Source organism: Salmo salar, chromosome 10 (assembly GCF_965601325.2).
Source record: "Salmo salar chromosome 10, fSalSal1, whole genome shotgun sequence".
In the NCBI taxonomy this organism is placed as follows: Eukaryota; Metazoa; Chordata; class Actinopteri; order Salmoniformes; family Salmonidae; genus Salmo; species Salmo salar.
This window is the reverse complement of record NC_138300.1, coordinates 8,389,496-8,409,081: the sequence shown is the minus strand read 5'-3', so window position 1 is coordinate 8,409,081 and position 19,586 is coordinate 8,389,496. Positions and strand designations below refer to the sequence as shown.

General features: G+C 40.7%; 1 protein-coding gene across 2 annotated transcripts in view; it reads right to left on the bottom strand.

The window, feature by feature from the left end:
* Positions 1-19,586, bottom strand: part of negr1 (neuronal growth regulator 1) — a 449,277-nt gene that overhangs the window by 230,076 nt on the left and 199,615 nt on the right. For both annotated transcript variants that reach the window (XM_014215672.3, XM_014215673.3), the window contains exon 3: positions 1,839-1,964. In XM_014215672.3, the coding sequence (XP_014071147.1) occupies positions 1,839-1,964 (126 nt within the window). The remainder of the gene's footprint in view (positions 1-1,838; positions 1,965-19,586) is intronic.

Below are 19,586 nucleotides of genomic sequence, written 5' to 3'. Positions count from 1 at the left end.
AAACAGCTAAACAAGAACAATCTCCCACAAAATCCCATGAAAAACAAACTCCTAATTATAGGACCCTCAATCAGAGGCAACAATAACCAGCTGCCTCCAATTGAAGGTCCAACCCCAATTAACTAAACATAGAACTACAAAAGACTAGATAGAACATAGAAATATAATAACATAGAACAATGACTAACAAACCCCGGACTAATAAATGAAATACCCCTCTACCTAAACACATACACAAAACACACCCTGAACCACATAAAACAAACACCCCCTGCTACGTCCTGAACAAACTACACTAACAAATAACCCCTATACTGGTCAGGACGTGACAATTGTATGTAACTGGGTGAAAAAAATATTTAATATATTTTTAATTCAGGCTTTAACACAACAAAATGTGGAGTAAGTGTCACGGTTAATTTCTGTATTATCAAATAAGGAGAGGCAAACATCACACAAGTCAGAGATATACATCGACTAAATCTTTATTCACTTATTAATAAAGAAAGCATGTCATATCACACACAAGTGAATGATGTGAGTGCTTTACAATATGGCTGGTCGACAAACCACTCTTAGATGATTTGTTGAGGTCCCGACACAAAGGATACAAAGATCTTTTATAGCAAAGATACACCCCCTTAGTCTACATGACAAACAACAGACGTGTGGAAAGGGTCACAAGGTTAGGATCCGTACGAAATAAATGAATAATTCACAGCAGACAGTATCTGCTCTAAAGACTGTTCTCTTTGTGTAGAAACCAGGGTCTGGCCCCCAAAACAAGGTTCCTCTCATAATTATACATACCCGAGCCATCTCCACCCTATCTCCCGGCACACAAACACCAACTCATGCTATGGAATGTGGTCTTTTAGGTTTTATCACCAAAGGCATCGTAAATCCACTGTCAGCATTAAGCCCCAGAGGCCCAACTCAGAAGACCACACACAGATGAGTGTTCTAAGAACCATATTCTATTCCACAAAACAACCATTTGATGCAATAACAGTATTGTAACATAATCTTGTAATTTTGCTCTCACATACGTCAAGGGGTATGAATACTTTCTGAAGGCACTGTATATAATTTAAAAGCCCATTTCATAGAGTCCAGTTTGTAAATTTCTCATGTAGTAACTTACTTTAAAGAGGTCGTGATTGAGTCTAATTTGGTGTTTGGCGATTGGTAGGCTAAATTAATTGTACCTTTCCTTAACTGCTATTTCCTGAAAGTAAGACTCTTCCCACATGCTAACACATTTTTCTCAGCTACAGAAGCATCTGTACTCACCACATTCTGTGGTTATCCTTAGATATATGCTACAGACTTGTATAGAGGTAATTGTTGATATGTTGTCAAATTTTCATTCCACATAACATTTTCTTTGGAAATATGTGCCAAAAATGCAGTTTACGTACATGTCTTTGGTATTTTACAGATTGAAATATGAAAGAAGTATATATCCACAATCTAGTCAATGCAAGTCCGGTCCTGGAGTGTCTCAACAGAGTGAAACCAAAATAGTTAGGCTGACATCATCCAGTTTCCAGAAAAATAGATTTGGGGTATGTGCATATTAATGAGTGTTGCCTCATTTGCATATTTTAATACAATATTTCATAGAAGTTATAGCTAATACAAAAAAGTATTATATTGCTGTCTATATTCAACTAGTAAAGTTAATTGTGATATGATTAAGAAGGGGGACATTTGTCTATTAGGGTGTGGTGCCTCGCCTTAAATTACTTTCAACAAACCATAAACAACAGTTCACAAAGCCATTTCTGTCTATTAGTGTCAGGTATGTGAGAGTGTTTCCTGTAAAGTGAACTCACCTAATGGGGTTATATGTCTCCAGGAGATGGTGGGATCTGGTTTCCCACTGGCTGTGCAGATGAGTGACACGTTGCTGCCCTCGTTTACCGTGATGTCAGAGGAAATGTCATAGATCTTGGGGGGAACTGCAAAGCAAAAGAAACATAAAAGAAATGAGATTACCATTTTGAATCTTTGACCGACAGTGCACCCTCCCACTCACTTCTTTACGATGGAACAGTCATCAAAAAAGTGTAAATAATAACATTGAAACTGATATACACAGGGTTAGGGGAGTAACGGATTACATGGAATTCATTACGTTACCAGCTAAAATATTGTAATCAGATTACAGATACTTTTGAAAAACAAGATGACAATTTAGAGGATTACTTTTAAAATCAGAAAGGATGTTTGCAAAAAAAAATCTTTGACACTTCTCTGTTTTCTCAATGACATTCAAAACAGCATTGAAAAAAGGTGCAAGGTTAAGTTGTGTTTGAAGGCTCGCGGGAAAGAGCAGGAATAGGCTTTTGTAGGCTACAGTCCAAGCTATGTTTTCCAATGGTGTGACTGCTGTCAGCATCCAAAGACTTTCCAATTTGAATAAATGCTTGGAGGTAAGGATGACAGCAGTGGTGTAGTCTACGGCGGTATGAATATCACTTATCATTGATATCTACATAGTGCATTAATTTGAATCACACTGCTGCTCTCTCATTTTGCTATTTGCGCCTTATGGATTGTGGTTGTTGTGTATGGCTGTTCACAAATCTAAATGTGTATTTGAACACAATAATAGTTGAATTTAAGAAGTTTAAGCTGTGTATCAATCATTGTTTTTGAAACCAGTGGGCAGTCAGTGGACACTTACTCATTCTAGGGTTTTTCTTTATTTTTACGATTTTCTACATTGTAGAATAATAGTGAATACATCAAAACTATGAAATAACACTGTATAGCCTCATAACATGGTTAAAACAATCATGTTGATATCATGAATGGTCAGTCCTTGCATCCATAGCTCTGTCTATTCATCTGAGAGTGATTACATTTCTCCAGGCCCATCCCTTAGCTTTTTACCAAACCAGAGGCAGGGCACCATTTTGCTATTGTTTCATCTGTGAATTTGCCCTTTAAACAGCTGCATATTATCAAGATATCAAAGTGTCACCAACAAAAAGGTAAACAATAGGCCAATATCAAATGCAACACATGGCATTTATTTTTCACATGTATATAGCATTTTTCAGTAGTGCTCAAAGCATGCCATTCCATGAGCGCATAATTTATTTTTCAATTTGAAACAATGATCCCAATCAGTCCTCCATGACAACAAAATCATAATCAACAGAGTAGGGCTGGCTAATAAGTCCTTCGTTTTGGGGTTATGCTCAGGTGAAACAATTTGGCTCGTCTATACTTCCATATTTACTCTAGAAGATCAAGGGGTATTACTGGAATGACAAGAATTCTGATAGACTTTTTGTAATGTAAAGATATAATTTAATCATATTATTATATGTAGTAGAAAGTGATGGGTTAGAAGAAGCCTACATAACCAACCCATAAAGTAAAATTGAATATCCATATATGGCCAGCTATATAAACTTCAACATTAATTTATCCTGCAATAGATGTCATTCAATTGGTAACATACATTTGTCTTCTTCTAATGCCTCTTAAGGAGAAAGTAATCTAAAAGAAACTGAAATTACTGAATTTGGGTAATCCAAAAGATACGTTACTGATTACAATTTTGGACAGATAACTATTAACTGTAACAGATTACATTTAGAAAGTAACCTACCCAACCCTGGATATACAGTAATACCTTGATGAATTGTATTCAGGTGTCTATTGCACTATACTGTAATGTATGCGGCAATGTGATATAATTATAGACCGAATCACAGTTATTGAGTTCACTTTGCTCACAATCATAGAATCAATTTGAAAAAGTTACAGGGAAAATTCTGAAGATGTCCTCTGGTGATAATAGCTCATCAACAGAAGTGACATCACCTCCTATCATTATGGGTAAGTTTATGGGCAGTGGAATTCTTTGAGAGCATTTTCAAATACACTTTCATATTTAATTTAACCTGTGAGATATGTATCTCTTAGTAAGCTTTTCCACACTCCCAGTGTTTGATGTCAGTCATCTAAGGTTTCCCAAAATGGTTCTAACCCATGATCTGTCTATTCTACTTAATGTTGGTTGAAAAAAAAAATCCCCTTCCTCGTAAGACCCAACTCCAACCCTGAGTCAAATCAGCAGTGCCAGCTGGACATCACTAGTGACAGAACACAGGCCATCGTGATAGATGGGGTTCAGTCTGAATTTCTTAAAGGTGTACCACATGGGTCGATTTCGAGACCTGTTCTCTACACTATTTATATAAACATTGGTCAATCTGTTAAAAACTATAAACTTCATCTACACTACATGACCAAACATATGTGGACACCTGCTTGTCGAACATCTCATTCCAAAATCATGGACATTAATATGGAGTTGGTCCCCCCTTTGCTGCTATAACAGCATCCACTCTTCTGGGAAGGCTTTCCACTAGATGCTGGAACATTTCTGCGGGGACTTACTTCCATTCAGACATGAGCATTAGTGAGGTCGGCACTGATGTTGGGCGGTAAGGCCTGACTCGCAGTCGGCATTCCATTCCATCCCAAAGTTGTTTGATGGGATTGAGGTAAGGGCTCTGTGCAGGCCAGTGAAATTCTTCCACACCGATCTCAACAAACCATTTCTGTGTGGACCTCACTTTGTGCTGAAACAGGAAAGGGCCTTCCACAAAGTCGGAAGCACAGAATCGTCTAGAATGTCATTGTATGCTTTATCTTTAAGATTTCCCTTCACTGGAACTAAGCGGCCTAGCCCGAACCATAACTTTACAGTTGGCACTATGCATTCTGGCAGGAACTTCCTCCTGGCATCCGCCAAACACAGATTAGTCTGTCGGACTGCCAGACGGTGAAGCATGGTGATCTTAAGCTTGTGTGTGGCTGCTCGGCCATGAAAATCCATTTCATGAAGTTTCTGACTAACAGTTCTTGTGCTGACGTTACTTCTGGTGGCAGTTTGGAACTGAGTAGTGAGTTTTGCATCCGAGGACAGATTATTTTTACTCACTAGGCGCTTCAGGACTCGACAGTCCCGTTCTGTGATCTTGTGTGGCCTCCCACTTCACGGCTGAGCCGTAGTTACTCCTGAACATTTCTACTTCACAAAAACTGCACTTACAGTTGACCGGGGAAGCTCTAGTAGGGCAGAAATGTGACGAACTGACTTGTTGGAAAGATGGCATCCTATGACCATGCCACGTTCAAAGTCACTGAGCTCTTCAGCAAGGCCATTCTACTGCCAATGTTTGTCTATGGAGATACACCTGTCAGCAATGTGTGTGGCTGAAATAGCCAAATCCACTAATTTGAAGGGGTGGCCACATACTTTTGTATATATAGTATATATGCAGATGATACTATTACGTATGCCTTGACTGTTGATCTGGCTGTGTCAAAACTACAGTCAGATTTTATAGCTATTTAGCAGTGTTATGGCTTGGGGGTAGGTGTCTCAGAGCATGTTGGTCCAAGAGCCGATGCTCCGATATCGTTTGCCTTGGTCTTACTGATGTTGAGGGAGAGGTTGTTGTCCTGGCACCACACTGCTAAGTCTCTGATCTCCTCCCTGTAGGCCGACTTGTCGCCTACCACCATTGTGTCGTCAGCAAACTTGATGATGTTGGAGTCCTGCGAAGAGTACAGGAGGGGACAAGGAGTACAGGAGGGGACTAAGCACAAACCCCTTTAAACAAGGTCACAGGGCCAGACAGATTACAAGGACACATACTCAGAGCATGTGCTGCCCAGCTGGCAAGTGTCTTCACTGCCATATTGAACCTCTCCCTGACCCAGTCTGTAATACCTACATGTTTCAAGCAGACCGCCATAGTCCCTATGCCCAAGAACACCAAGGTAACATGTATAAATGATCACTCCGATCTGTAACCATGAAATGCTTTGGCTCACATCAACACCATCATCCCATACACTCTGGACCCACCACAATTTGCTTACTGCCCCAACAGGACCACAGATGATGCATCTCTATTGCATTCCACACTGCCCTTTCCCACTTGGACAAAAGCAACACCTACACTATGTAAGAATGATGTTCATTGACTACAGCTCAGCGTTCAACACCATAGTCCCCTCCAAGCTCATCACTAAGGTCAGGGCCCTGGGAGTGAGCACCTCCCTCTTTTCAGTCTGCTGAGTGGGAAAAGGTGTTGTTGTGCCCTCTTCACAACTTTCTTGGTGTGTTTGGACAATGATTGTTTCTTGGTGATGTGGACACCAATGAACTTGAAACTCTCAACCAGCTCAACTTCAGTCCCGCCAATGTTATTGGAGGCTTTTTCAGCCCTCCTTCTCTTACCGTCCATGATCAGCTCCTTTGTCTTGCTCTCTTTGCGAGAGAGGTTGTTTTACCTGGCACCACACTGCCAGGTCTCTGACCTCCTCCCTATAGGCCTACCACTGTTGTGTCGTCAGCAAACTTAATGATGGTGTTGGAGTCGTGTTTGGCCTCACAGTCATGGGTGAACAAGGAGTACAGGAGGGGACTAAGCACGCCCCCGAGAGGCCCCAGGATCAGCATGGAAGATGTGTTGTTGCCTACCCTTACCACCTGAGGGCGGCCCATCAGGAAGTCCAGGATCCAGTTGCAGAGGGACGTGTTTAGTCCCAGGGTCCTTAGCTTAGTGATGAGCTTTGTAGGCACTATGGTGTTGAAAGCTGAGCTGTAGTCAATTAACAGCATTCTCACATAGGTGTTCCTTTTGTCCAGGTGGGAAAGGGCAGTGTGGAGTGCGATTGAGATTGTGGCATCTGTGGATCTGTTGGGGCAGTATGCAAATTGGAGTGGGTTTAGTGTTTCAGACATGATGGTGTTGATGTCAGCCATGACCAGCCTTTCAACGCACTTCGTGGCTACCGACATGAGTGCTACGGTAATGATTTAGGCAGGTTACCTTCTCTATCTTGGGCACAGAGACTATGGTGGTATGTTTGAAATATGTAGGCATTATAGAGTCGGCCAGGGAGAGGTTGAACATGTCAGTGAAGACACTTGCCAGTTGGTTCGCACATGCTTTGAGTACACGTCCTGGTAATCCGTCAGGCCCCGCGGCTTTGTGAATTTTGACCTGTTTGAAGGTCTTGCTCACATCGGCTACGGAGAGTGTGATCACACAGTCGTCCGGAACAGCTGGTGCTCTCATGCATGCTTCAGTGTTTCTTGCCTCAAGGCGAGTATTAAAGTCATTTAGCTTGTCTGGTAGGCTCATGTCACTGGGCAGCTCATGGCTGGGTTTCCCTTTGTAGTCCATAATAGTTTTCAAGCCCTGCCACATTCAAAGAGTGTCAAAGCTGGCATAGTAGGATTCAATCTTAGTCCTGTATTGACGATTTGCCTGTTTGATGGTTTGTCTGGGGGCATAGCAGATTTCTTTTAAGCGTCCGGATTAGTGTCCCGGTCCTTGAAAGGGGAAGCTCTAGCCTTTAGCTCGGTCTGGATGTTGCCTGTAATCCATGGCTTCCGGTTTTGAAACATACATACAGTCACTGTGGGGACGACTTCATCCATACACTTATTGACGAAGCCGGTGATTGAGGTAGTATACTCCTCAATGCCATTGGATGAATCCCGGAACATATTCCATTCTGTGCCATCAAAACAGTCGTGTAGCGTAGCAACCGCGTCATCTGACCACGTCCGTATTGAGTGAGTCACTGGTACTTCCTGCTTTAGTTTTTGCATGTAAGCAGGACTCAGGAGGATAGAATTATGGTCAGATTTGCCAAATGGAGGGGGAGGAAGAGTTTTGTATGCATCCTTGTGTGTTGAGTAAAGGTGGTCTCGAGTTTTTTTTATGACATGCTGGTAGAAATTAGCTAAAATGTATTTAAGTTTTCCTACATTAACGTCCCCGGCCACTAGGAGTCCGCTTCTGGATGAGCATTTTCTTGTTTGCTTATGACCTTATACAGCTCGTTGAGTGCGGTCTTAGTGCCAGCATTGGTTTGTGGTGGCAAATAGACGGCTACAAATAATATAGATATGAACTCTCTTGGCAGATAGTGTGGTCTACAACTTATCATGAGGTATTCTACCTCAGGTGAGCAATACCTCGAGACTTCTTTAATAGTAGACATCGCGCACCAGCTGTTATTGACAAATAGGCACACACCCCTGCCCCTCCTCTTACCAGACGTAGCTTCTCTGTCCTGCCAAAAAACGGAGTAGCCAGCCAGCTCTATATAATCCGTGTCGTCGTTCAGCTAAGTCTCTGTGATACATAAGATATTACAGTTAACGTCCTGTTGGTAGGATATTCTTAATCGTAGATTGTTCAGTTCCTTTTACAATGATTGCACATTGCCCAATAATACTGAGGGTAGTTGTGCTTTACTCACTCGCCAACAAATTCCCACAAGGTACCAAGACCTCTGCCCCCTGTATCTCCATCTTTTCTTCATGTGAATGACAATGATGAGGGCCTGGTCTCCGGGAAGCAGTATATCCTTCGCATCAGACTCATTAAAGAAAAAATATTTGTCCAGTGCGAGGTGAGTAATCGCTGTTCTGATGTCCAGAAGTTATTTTCGGTCATAGGAGACCGTAGCAGCAACATTGCGTACAAAATTTGTTTAAAAAAATGCCAAAAACTAACAAAATAGCAAAGTTGGTTGGGAGCCAGTAAAACGGCAGCCATCCCCTCCGGCGCCATTGTATACTTTTGGTAATATGTGTTGTCAACAACAGTGATATTTGAAGCGTGACACTGGTATATGACATTAGGTCTTCCATATTCTCCAGTAGTAAATTAGAAGATGCTTCAGTACTAGTTCTAATACAAGGTGTCAGGTGCCGTGACCAATTGAAAGACACAAATACCATAATTACTCTCCGGGGAAGTGGGTATCACCACCTTGGAAAATGGTTAAAATTGGCATATATTAAAACCGTGAAATTTAAACTCTTGACACCGTTGAGAGCGCCGCAGAAAAAAACATAAAAGAAAAGATAGCAAAGCCATAGAGGCACTAAAAGAAGCGCAAGAGCATTCTACAAATTTTGCTCGAATATGGGAAAAGATCTCATCATGTATAAAATTGGTTAGCATTTCTCTGCTGACAGAAAATTCCAATCTAATAAACAATTCAGAGATGCTATTGTGAATTGGCACAATGACTTGAAAGAAAAATCAAAAGCTCAATACATCAACGGTTTGACGTAAGCGTTCTATCAACAGAAAAGCAAAACCGATAAAATCAAGATAAGTATATTTACTCAGCATAACCGCACTAACCATACTATTTGTGAAGTAAATTGAGTATGTGAATAGCTTATTGGTCTTAAGATACAAATTAATTGATTTAATTAATTTTGACAAATGTTATGAAAATGTTGAGCAATGTTATAAAGTAATGACTTTTCAGATAAGTTACGTTATACGTTATGTTGGCTGACAATGTAAGTTATGTTATTCTTATGAACCGTATACCATATCATTACAGCAGTATGTACCTGTAATATATGTTAGCTATCTACCTAATATTAGTTGGCTACTAATACATCAAACAAGCTAGTATATTAACTATATGCTAACTACCCGATGGTTATTAACTTGATTATTCTTAGCTTAGCTAAATGGTATAGTCGTTGTGCGTTCTCAATGGACATTGTTAAAACTGGTGCTTCATAAATTCGCTCTGGCTATGTGCTCCGATTTCAGAGCAATCTCGTCTGAATGTACCAGAGCACAGAATAACTGATGAATTTACGAACGCTCAACACCCGTTGAATATGGCTGGTGTCAGTTAACATCAGCGAAAAACGTAATTAAATTGTTGTCATAAAATAGCTTTTCTTTCAAAAATGTCTGTGTTGATACAGTATGTAGTGACTCGTTATTGGCATAAAAAGACGAATAAACTCATATGTCAGACATCACCACATTAGTAAACTATTAGGTAGAGCAGGGTCACAAGGCATCATATGGGAAAGTACAACCAGCGAAACAAGATAACATATTTGTGGCCTCACTGTGAACAGATGTTATCATGTTTGTTTTGACTGTTATTTAAAACTTTTTGTTCACATGGTAAAGTAAAAGTTAGACGGAAAGACAGAGATAGAATATAGTAGAGATTGTAGAGGGAAACACCTGTTATGAATATTTGTTAAGTGGTGTTAATACCATGTTTTATTTCTTGTGTGGGGTCTTTTTAAATTTGGTTGTAAACTAGGTACGCAGAATGAGGGAAATGTTTGAAATGTTTTTAAATGTTTTCTGAGGTGGAGGGAAAGAAAAGGGAAAGAAAACACTTTATGGGGTTGAATGACCTTTGTTCTGACTTCCTGGTGAGGCCTGATCACCATCACTAGAAAGACTGAAGGCATTGTGTGAGTTTTAAATGGGCTATGTAAAACACTAATAATTTCATAATTGAGCAATAGACCTATGTGTGATTTGGAACACGAGAAGGAGATAGCGAGAGTGCTGCCCTGAATGAGGGACACCTGTCTCTAATCTATTTTACCATTAACTTATGGGATACAATTATTTCCTTTTGGAGTTATCAAGAGTTGTAATTGTAATTTAATTGGGTATTATAATTTGTTTATTTTTTATTTAACAGGCATATAATTTCTCTGACACCCCTAAGAAGGCTGAAAACATTTGGCATGGGCCCTCAGATCCTCAAAAAGTTCTACAGCTGTACCAATGAGAGCAATGACTGGCTTCATCACCGCTTGATATGGCAACTGCTTTGCATCCGACAGTAAGGTGCTACAGAGGGTAGTGTGTACGGCCTAGTACATCACAGGGGGCAGAGCTCCCTACCATCCAGGACCCCTATACCAAGCAGTGGCAGAGGGAGGCCCTAACAATTGTCAGACTACAGCCACCCAGGTCATAGACTGTTCTCTCTGCTACTGCATGGAAAGCGGTACTGATACACATAAGACTGCTAAATAGTTAGTTAAATAGCAGCTATTTGGTTATCTACATTGACCATTTTTTTATTAACTTTGACATGCGCTGCTGCTACTGTTTACAGTCTGTCAGGTTATTCTTAGTTACAGTGTCTTGCAAAAGTATTCACCCCACATGGCATTTTCCCTATTTTGTTGCATTACAACCTGGAATTAAAATTGATTTTTGGGGGGTTTGTATCATTTGATTTACACAACATGCCCACCACTTTGAAGATGCAAAATATATATATTTTTTTATTGTGGAACATACCAGAAATAAGCCCAAAAAAACAGAACACTTGAGCGTGCATAACTATTCTCACTGGTTCAAAGCCAATTCTCCCTTAGGCCACCTTTCCTTCCAGTTCTCTGAGTCCAATGACTGGAACGAACTGCAAAAATATCTGAAGCTGGAGACTCTTACCTCCCTCACTAGCTTTAAGCACCAGCTGTCAGAGCAGCTCACAGATCACTGCACCTGTACATAGCTCATCTGTAAATAGCCCATCCAATCTACCTCATCCCCATACTGTGTATTTATTTATTTATTTTACCTTGCTCCTTTGCACCCCAGTATCTCTACTTGCACATTCAGCTTCTGCACACCCTACCATTCCAGTGTTTAATTGCTATATTGTAATTACTTCGCCACCATGGCCTATTTATTGCCTTACCTCTCTTATCCTACCTCAATGGCACTGTTTATAGATTTTTCTACTGTATTATTGATTGTATGTTTCTTTATTCCATGTGTAACTCTGTGTTGTTGTATGTGTCGTACTGCTTTGCTTCATCTTGGCCAGGTCGCAGTTGCAAATGAGAACTTGTTCTCAACTAGACTACCTGGTTAAATAAAGGTGAAATAAAAAAATAAATAAAAATTCACGCTCCCAAAGTGAATACTTTGTAGAGCCACCTTTTGCAGCAATTACAGCTGCATGTCTCTTGGTGTATGTCTCTATAAGCTTGTCACATCTAGCTACTGGGATTTTTGCCCACTCTTCAAGGCAAAACTGCTCCAGCTCCTTCAAGTTGGATGGGTTCCGCTGGTGTACAGCAATATTTAAGTCATACCACAGATTCTCAATTGGATTGAGGTCTGGGCTTTGACTAGGCCATTCCAAGACATTTAAATGTTTCCCCTTAAACCAATCGAGTGTTGCTTTAGCAGTATGCTTAGGGTCATTGTCCTGCTGGAAGGTGAATCTCCGTCCCAGGCTGAAATCTCTGGAAGACTCAAACAGGTTACACTCAAGAATTTCTCTGTATTTAGCACCATCCATCATTCCTTCAATTCTGACCCGTTTCCCAGTCCCTGCCATTGAAAAATATCCAGGGTGATGAAAGGTGTTGTGTTTGTGCCAGACATAGTGCTTTCCTTGATGGCCAAAAAGCTCAATTTTAGTCTCATCTGACCAGAGTACCTTCTTCCATATGTTTGGGGAGTCTCCCACATGCCTTTTGGCAAACACCAAACGTGTTTGCTTATTGTTTTCTTTAAGCAATGGCTTTTTTCTTGCCACTCTTCCATAAAGCCCAGCTCTGTGGAGTGTACGGCTTAAAGTGGTCCTGTGGACAGATACTCCAATCTCTGCTGTGGAGCTTTGCTACTTCTTCAGGGTTATCTTTGGTCTCTTTGTTGCCTCTCTGATTAATCCCCTCCTTTCCTAGTCCGTGAGTTTTGGTGGGCGGCCCTCTCTTGGCAGGTTTGTTGTGGTGCCATACTCTTTCAATTTTTTTTATAACGTATTTAATGGTAATCTTTTGGATGTTCAACATTTCGGATATTTTTTTATAACCCAACCCTGATCTGTACTTCTCCACAACTTTGTCCCTGAGGAGGAGATTCCCGGTCGGAATATTATCGCTTTTTTACGAGATAAATTGCATAAAAATTTAATTTAAACAGCGGTTGACATGCTTCGAAGTACGGTAATGGAATATTTAGATTTTTTTTGTCACGAATTGCGCCATGCGCGCGACCCTGATTTACCATTTCGGATAGTGTCTGGGACGCACGAACAAAACGCCGCTATTTGGATATAACGATGGATTATTTTGGACCAAACCAACATTTGTTATTGAAGTAGCAGTCCTGGGAGTGCATTCTGACGAAGACAACAAAAGGTAATCAAACTTTTATAATAGTAAATCTGATATTGGTGAGTGCTAAACTTGCCGGGTGTCTAAATAGCTAGCCCGTGATGGCTGGGCTATGTACTTAGAATATTGCAAAATGTGCTTTCACCAAAAAGCTATTTTAAAATCGGACATATCGAGTGCATAGAGGAGTTCTGTATGGATAATTCTTAAAATAAGTGTTATGCTTTTGTGAACGTTTATCGTGAGTAATTTAGTAAATTGTTAGCAAATTCCCCGGAAGTTTGCGGGGGGTATGCTAGTTCTAAACGTCACATGCTAATGTAAAAAGCAGTTTTTTGATATAAATATGAACTTGATTGAACAAAACATGCATGTATTGTATAACATAATGTCCTAGGTGTGTCATCTGATGAAGATCATTAAAGGTTAGTGCTGCATTTAGCTGTCTTCTGGGTTTTTGTGACATTATATGCTAGCTTGAAAAATGGGTGTCTGATTATTTCTGGCTTGGTAGTCTGCTGACATAATCTAATGTTTTGCTTTCGCTGTAAAGCCTTTTTGAAATCGGACAGTGTGGTTAGATAAAGGAGAGTCTTGTCTTTAAAATGCTGTGAAATAGTCATATGTTTGAAAAATTGAAGTTTTTGTATTTTTGAGGAATTTGTCATTTGCGCCACGCCTATCATTGGATATTGGAGCAGGTGTTCCGCTAGCGGAACGTCTAGATGTAAGAGGTTAACAAACTATAGTTTTGGCAAGTCAGTTAGGACATCTACTTTGTGCATGACACAAGTTATTTTTCCAACAATTGTTTACAGACAGATTATTTCACTTATAATTCACTGAATCACAATTCCAGTGGGTCAGAAGTTTACATACACTAAGTGACTGTGCCTTTAAACAGCTTGGAAAATTCCAGAAAATGATGTAGTGGCTTTAGAAGCTTCTGATAGGCTAATTGACATCATTTTAGTCAACTGGAGGTGTATCTGTGGAAGTTTTTCAGGGTCTACCTTCAAACTCAGTGCCTCTTTGCTTGACATCATGAGAAAATCAAAAGAAATCAGCCAAGACCTCAGAAAAAAATGTAGACCCTCCACATGTCTGGTTCATCCTTAGGAGCAATTTCCAAACGCCTGAAGGTACCACGTTCATCTGTACAAACAATAGTACGCAAGTATAAACACCATGGGACCACGCAGCCGTCATACCGCTCAGAAAGGAGATGTGTTCTGTCTCCTAGAGATGAACATACTTTGGTGCAAAAAGTGCAAATCAATCCCAGAACAACGGCAAAAGGCCTTGTGAAGATGCTGGATTAAACAGGTACAAAAATATCTATACCCACAGTAAAATGAGTCCTTTATCGACATAACCTGAAAGGCAGCTCAGCAAGGAAGAAGCCACTGCTACAAACCCACCATAAAAAAGCCAGACTACGGTTTGCAACTGCACATGGGGACAAAGATTGTACTTTTTGGAGAAATGTCCTATGATCTGATGAAACAAAAGAAGAACTGGTTAGCCATAATGACCATCGTTATGTTTGGAGGAAAAAGTGGGAGGCTTGCAAGCCAAAAGAACACCATCCCAACCGTGAAGCACGGGGGGTGCTTTGCTGCAGGAGGGACTGGTGCACTTCACAAAATAGATGGCATCATGAGGCAGGGAAATGATGTGGATATATTGAAGCAACATCTCAAGACATTAGTCCGGAAGTTAAAGCTTGGTCGCAAATGGGTCTTCCAAATGGACAATTACCCCAAGCGTATTTCCAAAGTTGTGGCAAAATGGCTTAAGGACAACAAAGTCAAGGTATTGGAGTGGCCATCACAAAGCCCTGACCTCCATCCTATAGAACATTTGTGGGCAGAACTGAAAAAGCCTGGCTCAGTTATACCAGCTCTGTCAGGAGGAATGGGCCAAAATTCACCCAACTTATTGTGGGAAGCTTGTGGATGGCTACCCTAAACATTTGACCCAAGTTAAACATTTTAAAGGCAATGCTACCAAATACTAATTGAGTGTATGTAAACTTCTGACCCACTGGGAATGTGATGAAAGAAATAAAAGCTGAAATAAGTAATTCTCTCTATAATTATTCTGACATTTCACATTCTTGAAATAAAGTGGTGATCCTAACTGACCTAAGACAGGGACATTTTACAAGGATTAAATGTCAGGAATTTTGAAAAACTGAGTTTAAATGTATTTGGCTAAGGTGTATGTAAACTTCCAATTTCAACTGTATCTAGTATTACTTTTATTATTACGTGTTTTTCTCAATTTCCTTTATCTCTGTATTGTTGGAAAAGGCCCATAAGTAAGCATTTCACTGTTAGTCCACACATGTTGTTTAAGAAGCATGTGACAAATAAAATGTCATTTGATGTCAGCAAATCTATAATGAGGACTTTTTTCCAAATGGGTAATTAAATTATACTTTTTTCCCTTTTCACTTAAAATTAAAACAAATTGACCTAATAAATATGCATAATAAATAAATAGGACTTTGCAATGTATGAACAAATGCAAAATAACATTTCCCCTGTGATGCTATAAAAAAATGGTACATCTGGGAACAACAAATAGAGTAATCGTTTAAAATAAAATGAAGGATAATGTTAGAATCGGCTAAACTTTGATCATTGAGGTAGTAAATGAATGATAGGAAATGAAAGAGACTGGGTGTTGTGTTAGAAGTTAATGGTTCTCTGAAGAAAGACAGAAGGCTTTGGAAGGTGTTTGATGGAGGAGAGGAGAGCAATGTGTTGATATAGGGAAGACAGATGGATATCTGTGGATTAGGTGAGGGGTGAGGTCAGTTCCCCTTAAGGGAGTAATCAGGGTTGGTATCTGGTTACCTTCTTTCCTGTGGAGCCATAAACTGTAAGGAGGAGGAGTGTCTTAAGTAGGATGCATATAAACTGTGATGTCTGAAATGTTTAGCAGTCTGATTTCAGCTGTACAGAACCTTTGGGAAAGATTAAACTTGGTTAAAGCTTCTCCAGTGTCCGTGAGTTATTTACTCTGAGAAATAAGAACCTAACAATACTGATTAAGTGCCACATAAAAAACAATTACTAATATCATATATAGCTCTGATATGGGGTGTTTAACCTTTATTAAAAAAAATTGTCATTCGAGCCCTGAATGCTGATTGTCTGAAAGCCGTGGTATATCAGACCACATACCACAGGTATGAAACTTGTTACTGTTCTAATTACATTGGTAACCAGTTTATAATAACAATAAATCACCTTGGGGTCTGTGGTATATGGCCAGTATACCACGGCAAAGGGCTGTATCCAGCCACTCCGTGCTGCGTCATTGGAACTCTAAAAATGTTATATTTCCTTCCTCCCTTGGAATAATCACTGATCCGGCATTACTGTATTGACAAAAACTGTGTACTGAAACCTATACCAACTGTGTTAGATCAGTGACTACTACAAGGAATGGAGGAAGGAAGGACGCAGTTTACATGCCACTCAGTGTGTTGTTCAATGGAATTTGTGTTGTGGAAATGGCTTTCTGATCAACAGATTTGGATCCAAATGGGAATAAAGTAGCACACCTTTTGTTTTACGACAGTCTTTCTGAGGCTCTGCTGAATCAATTATTGCTTGTCTGACTCATGTTTACTTGATGTTGCTCCCACTGTTGACACATCTCCTTAATGTCGGATAGCACAAATGGAAAATGTTGAGTTTGTCTGCTGATCCTATCTCAACCTTGGCAGGAACCAAGACCCTTTCGCAGACGTGGCAAAGGGGTCCCAACTGTTTCAACAGAGATGTCGGGAGACAGTTTGCTGTGGAATCAATGTCACAGGTGTGACTATTTTGCATGTTTAACAATAAAACATTCCTATTGAACGATTAACGCAACATGCAATTTTCAAATTGTGTATTTACACCCCCTTGTATGTGTCCCCCATGCGGCCGACCACAGGAAGTGATACGGTCCAGAGGCATGGTGGATCATTGTTGCAACAGAGCTTATGACTAAAATGTTTGACGAGAGCACATGGCAAATGGACTTTGTGATGTAAGTCTGAGGAAAGATGGACAACTGCCTGCTGGCCTTACCTCAATTAGCCTCGAAATCCCTAGTCTGAAAGCGTCTGTTTTCTTGAAGCTGTGCTGCACCATTTTTCCTACATGGGCCAGCCCCCTAGAAATTAGTGTTCTAGCCAATGAGCCTCAGCCCTCCGCATTTGAGTGACAGCTAGCAAGACGCCTGCCCAGCGTTCTCCAATGAGGTTGCAGGGTAGGCCCAACGGCTGAGTGAGTGAGTGTTTTCAGAACGTGAGTGCTACTTTCAGAACCAATGGCTAAAAAGTATACAAAAGCACCGGAGAATTTAACAAAAGTCGTTAGATGCAGTTTACCATAGTGTACTTAATTTTATCACAGGTGAAAGTTTTTGCACTCATCACTGCTTTCTCTATTAGAAAATAGTATGGCCCCTTGCTCCTCTCCTCCCCTATGGGTGCTGGATCGCGCCTCTGCTTGCTCAGCATTTTGTGGCCACGGCCTGTCCTTCCTCCTTCCTTCCTGTCCCTCACTTCCTGCTGAATGCGGAACGAGGAAGAGCTCAGTTTTGTTTGTTTGGAAAGTGTGTTGTTTGAAAGTGTACTGGAAAGTTCTTGGTAGCTAGCTAGCTTCTTAGTTTGGATCCCGTGACGCAGTTGGCATCAGTTGCTGGGATTGCTTGTCTCTTTCCAGTGATCCTGCCAACCAATGACGGGTCTGAAGAGCTATTTGGTATCGCAGCTAGCCTAGCTGCATATCAAGCTAGCGGGGTTTTCTTGAACGCAGCCTGCGACATGGTTAGCCATTGTGGCTGGGACCGCGGATTGTCCCGGGTTTGTGGCTGTCTAGATCCCTGCAGTTTATTGTTTTCAATCTTCACCCTGACCTGCCCTGTCTGGAACTGCGAGGACTAACAGCGTAACCTACGTTGTTAGCTACCATGACAAAGACCAAAGCTGGTGGGAGTACCGTTGAGGACAACAGTGTCTCTCTATCACACATGAAGGATCTTTTAAACAAACAAAAAGAGACCTACAAGCAGTTGTTACAACAACAACAAAATAGCTTTAAGTGTTTTGTACAAATACTTGTGGATTCTACTAACAAAAGAATGGACGACCTGACTGGAGAGGTCCAGGACCTGAAGAACAGTTTGCAGTTCTCCCAGGGTCAGCTTGAGGAGTTGAAACTGGAGAACGGCAAGATGACAAAAATCTGTAAGTCATTGAGAGAGGACATCAGTTCTGTGTGTGAATCCATGATAACAATGATGGATACATCTCGAGGGACAATCAAGGTGGAACAACATGGTTGTGGACGGAATGCAGAACAACATGGTTGTGGACGGAATTGCAGAATCTCCACATGAGACCTGGACGGAGTCTGAGGACAAAGTGAGGGAAATGATCTCTGAGAAATTGAAGACGGACCACAGAAGGCTTGAGGTGGAGCGCACCCACGGGACTGGAACATCCACCACCGGCCCAGGTGACAGACCCAGGCCAAAAGTTCCTGAGGTTCAAGGACAAGGTAGCTGTTCTGAAAACAGCCAAGAACTTTGAGAGGAACTTATATCTTCCTCAACGAGGACTATCCTGAAGCTGTGAGCCAGAAGAGGAAAGAACTGATCCCAGCCATGAAAGGGATGAGAGAGCCAAGCTTATGGGTTCGTAGCTTCAACCCCACAGCACACACCCACAAATTGATTAACCTGCTGGGACTGCTGAATCTATATATTTTTTTCTCTTGCTTTGTTTGCTCTTTTCAGTAGTATGACTATCTATGATGTATTTATGAAATTGCTTCTTTCAATTATTGATAAACATGCACCTGTTAAGAAACTGACTGTTAGAACTGTTAAGGCACCATGGATTGATGAGGAATTGAAAAACTGTATGGCTGAGAAAGAGATGGGGCAAAAGGAGTGGCTAATAAGTCTGGCTGCACATCTGACTGGCTTACTTACTGCAAATTGAAGAATTATGTGACTAAACTCAACAAAAAGAAGAAGAAACTGTATTATGAAGCCAAGATAAATGATATAAAGAATGATGGGAAAAGCTTTGGAGTATTTTAAATGAAATTATTGGCAGAAACAAATTCAACTCCATCTTTGAATCAGATGGCTTATTCATCATGAAACAATTTGATGTTGCCAATTATTTTAATGATTATTTCATTGGCAAAGTGGGCAAACTTAGGCAGGAAATGCCAACAACAAACAGTGAGCAATTGTATTCATGCATTAAACAAATAATGAAAGAAAAGCATTGCACGTTTGAATTTTGTAAAGTTAGTGTGGGAGAGGTGGAATCATTGTTATCGATCAACAATGACAAACCTCCTGGCATTGACAACTTAGATGGAAAGCTACTGAGGATGGTAGCTGACTCTATAGCCACTCCTATTGTCCTCAACCCTGGAGGGCTACCCAAGAGTGGCAAAGTGACCTTTACTGGTTCTAACAGCAGACCTATAAGCTTGCTGCCAGCTCTTAGCAAACTCTTGGAAAAAATTGTGTTTGACCAAATACAATGCTATTTCTCTGTAAACAAATTAAC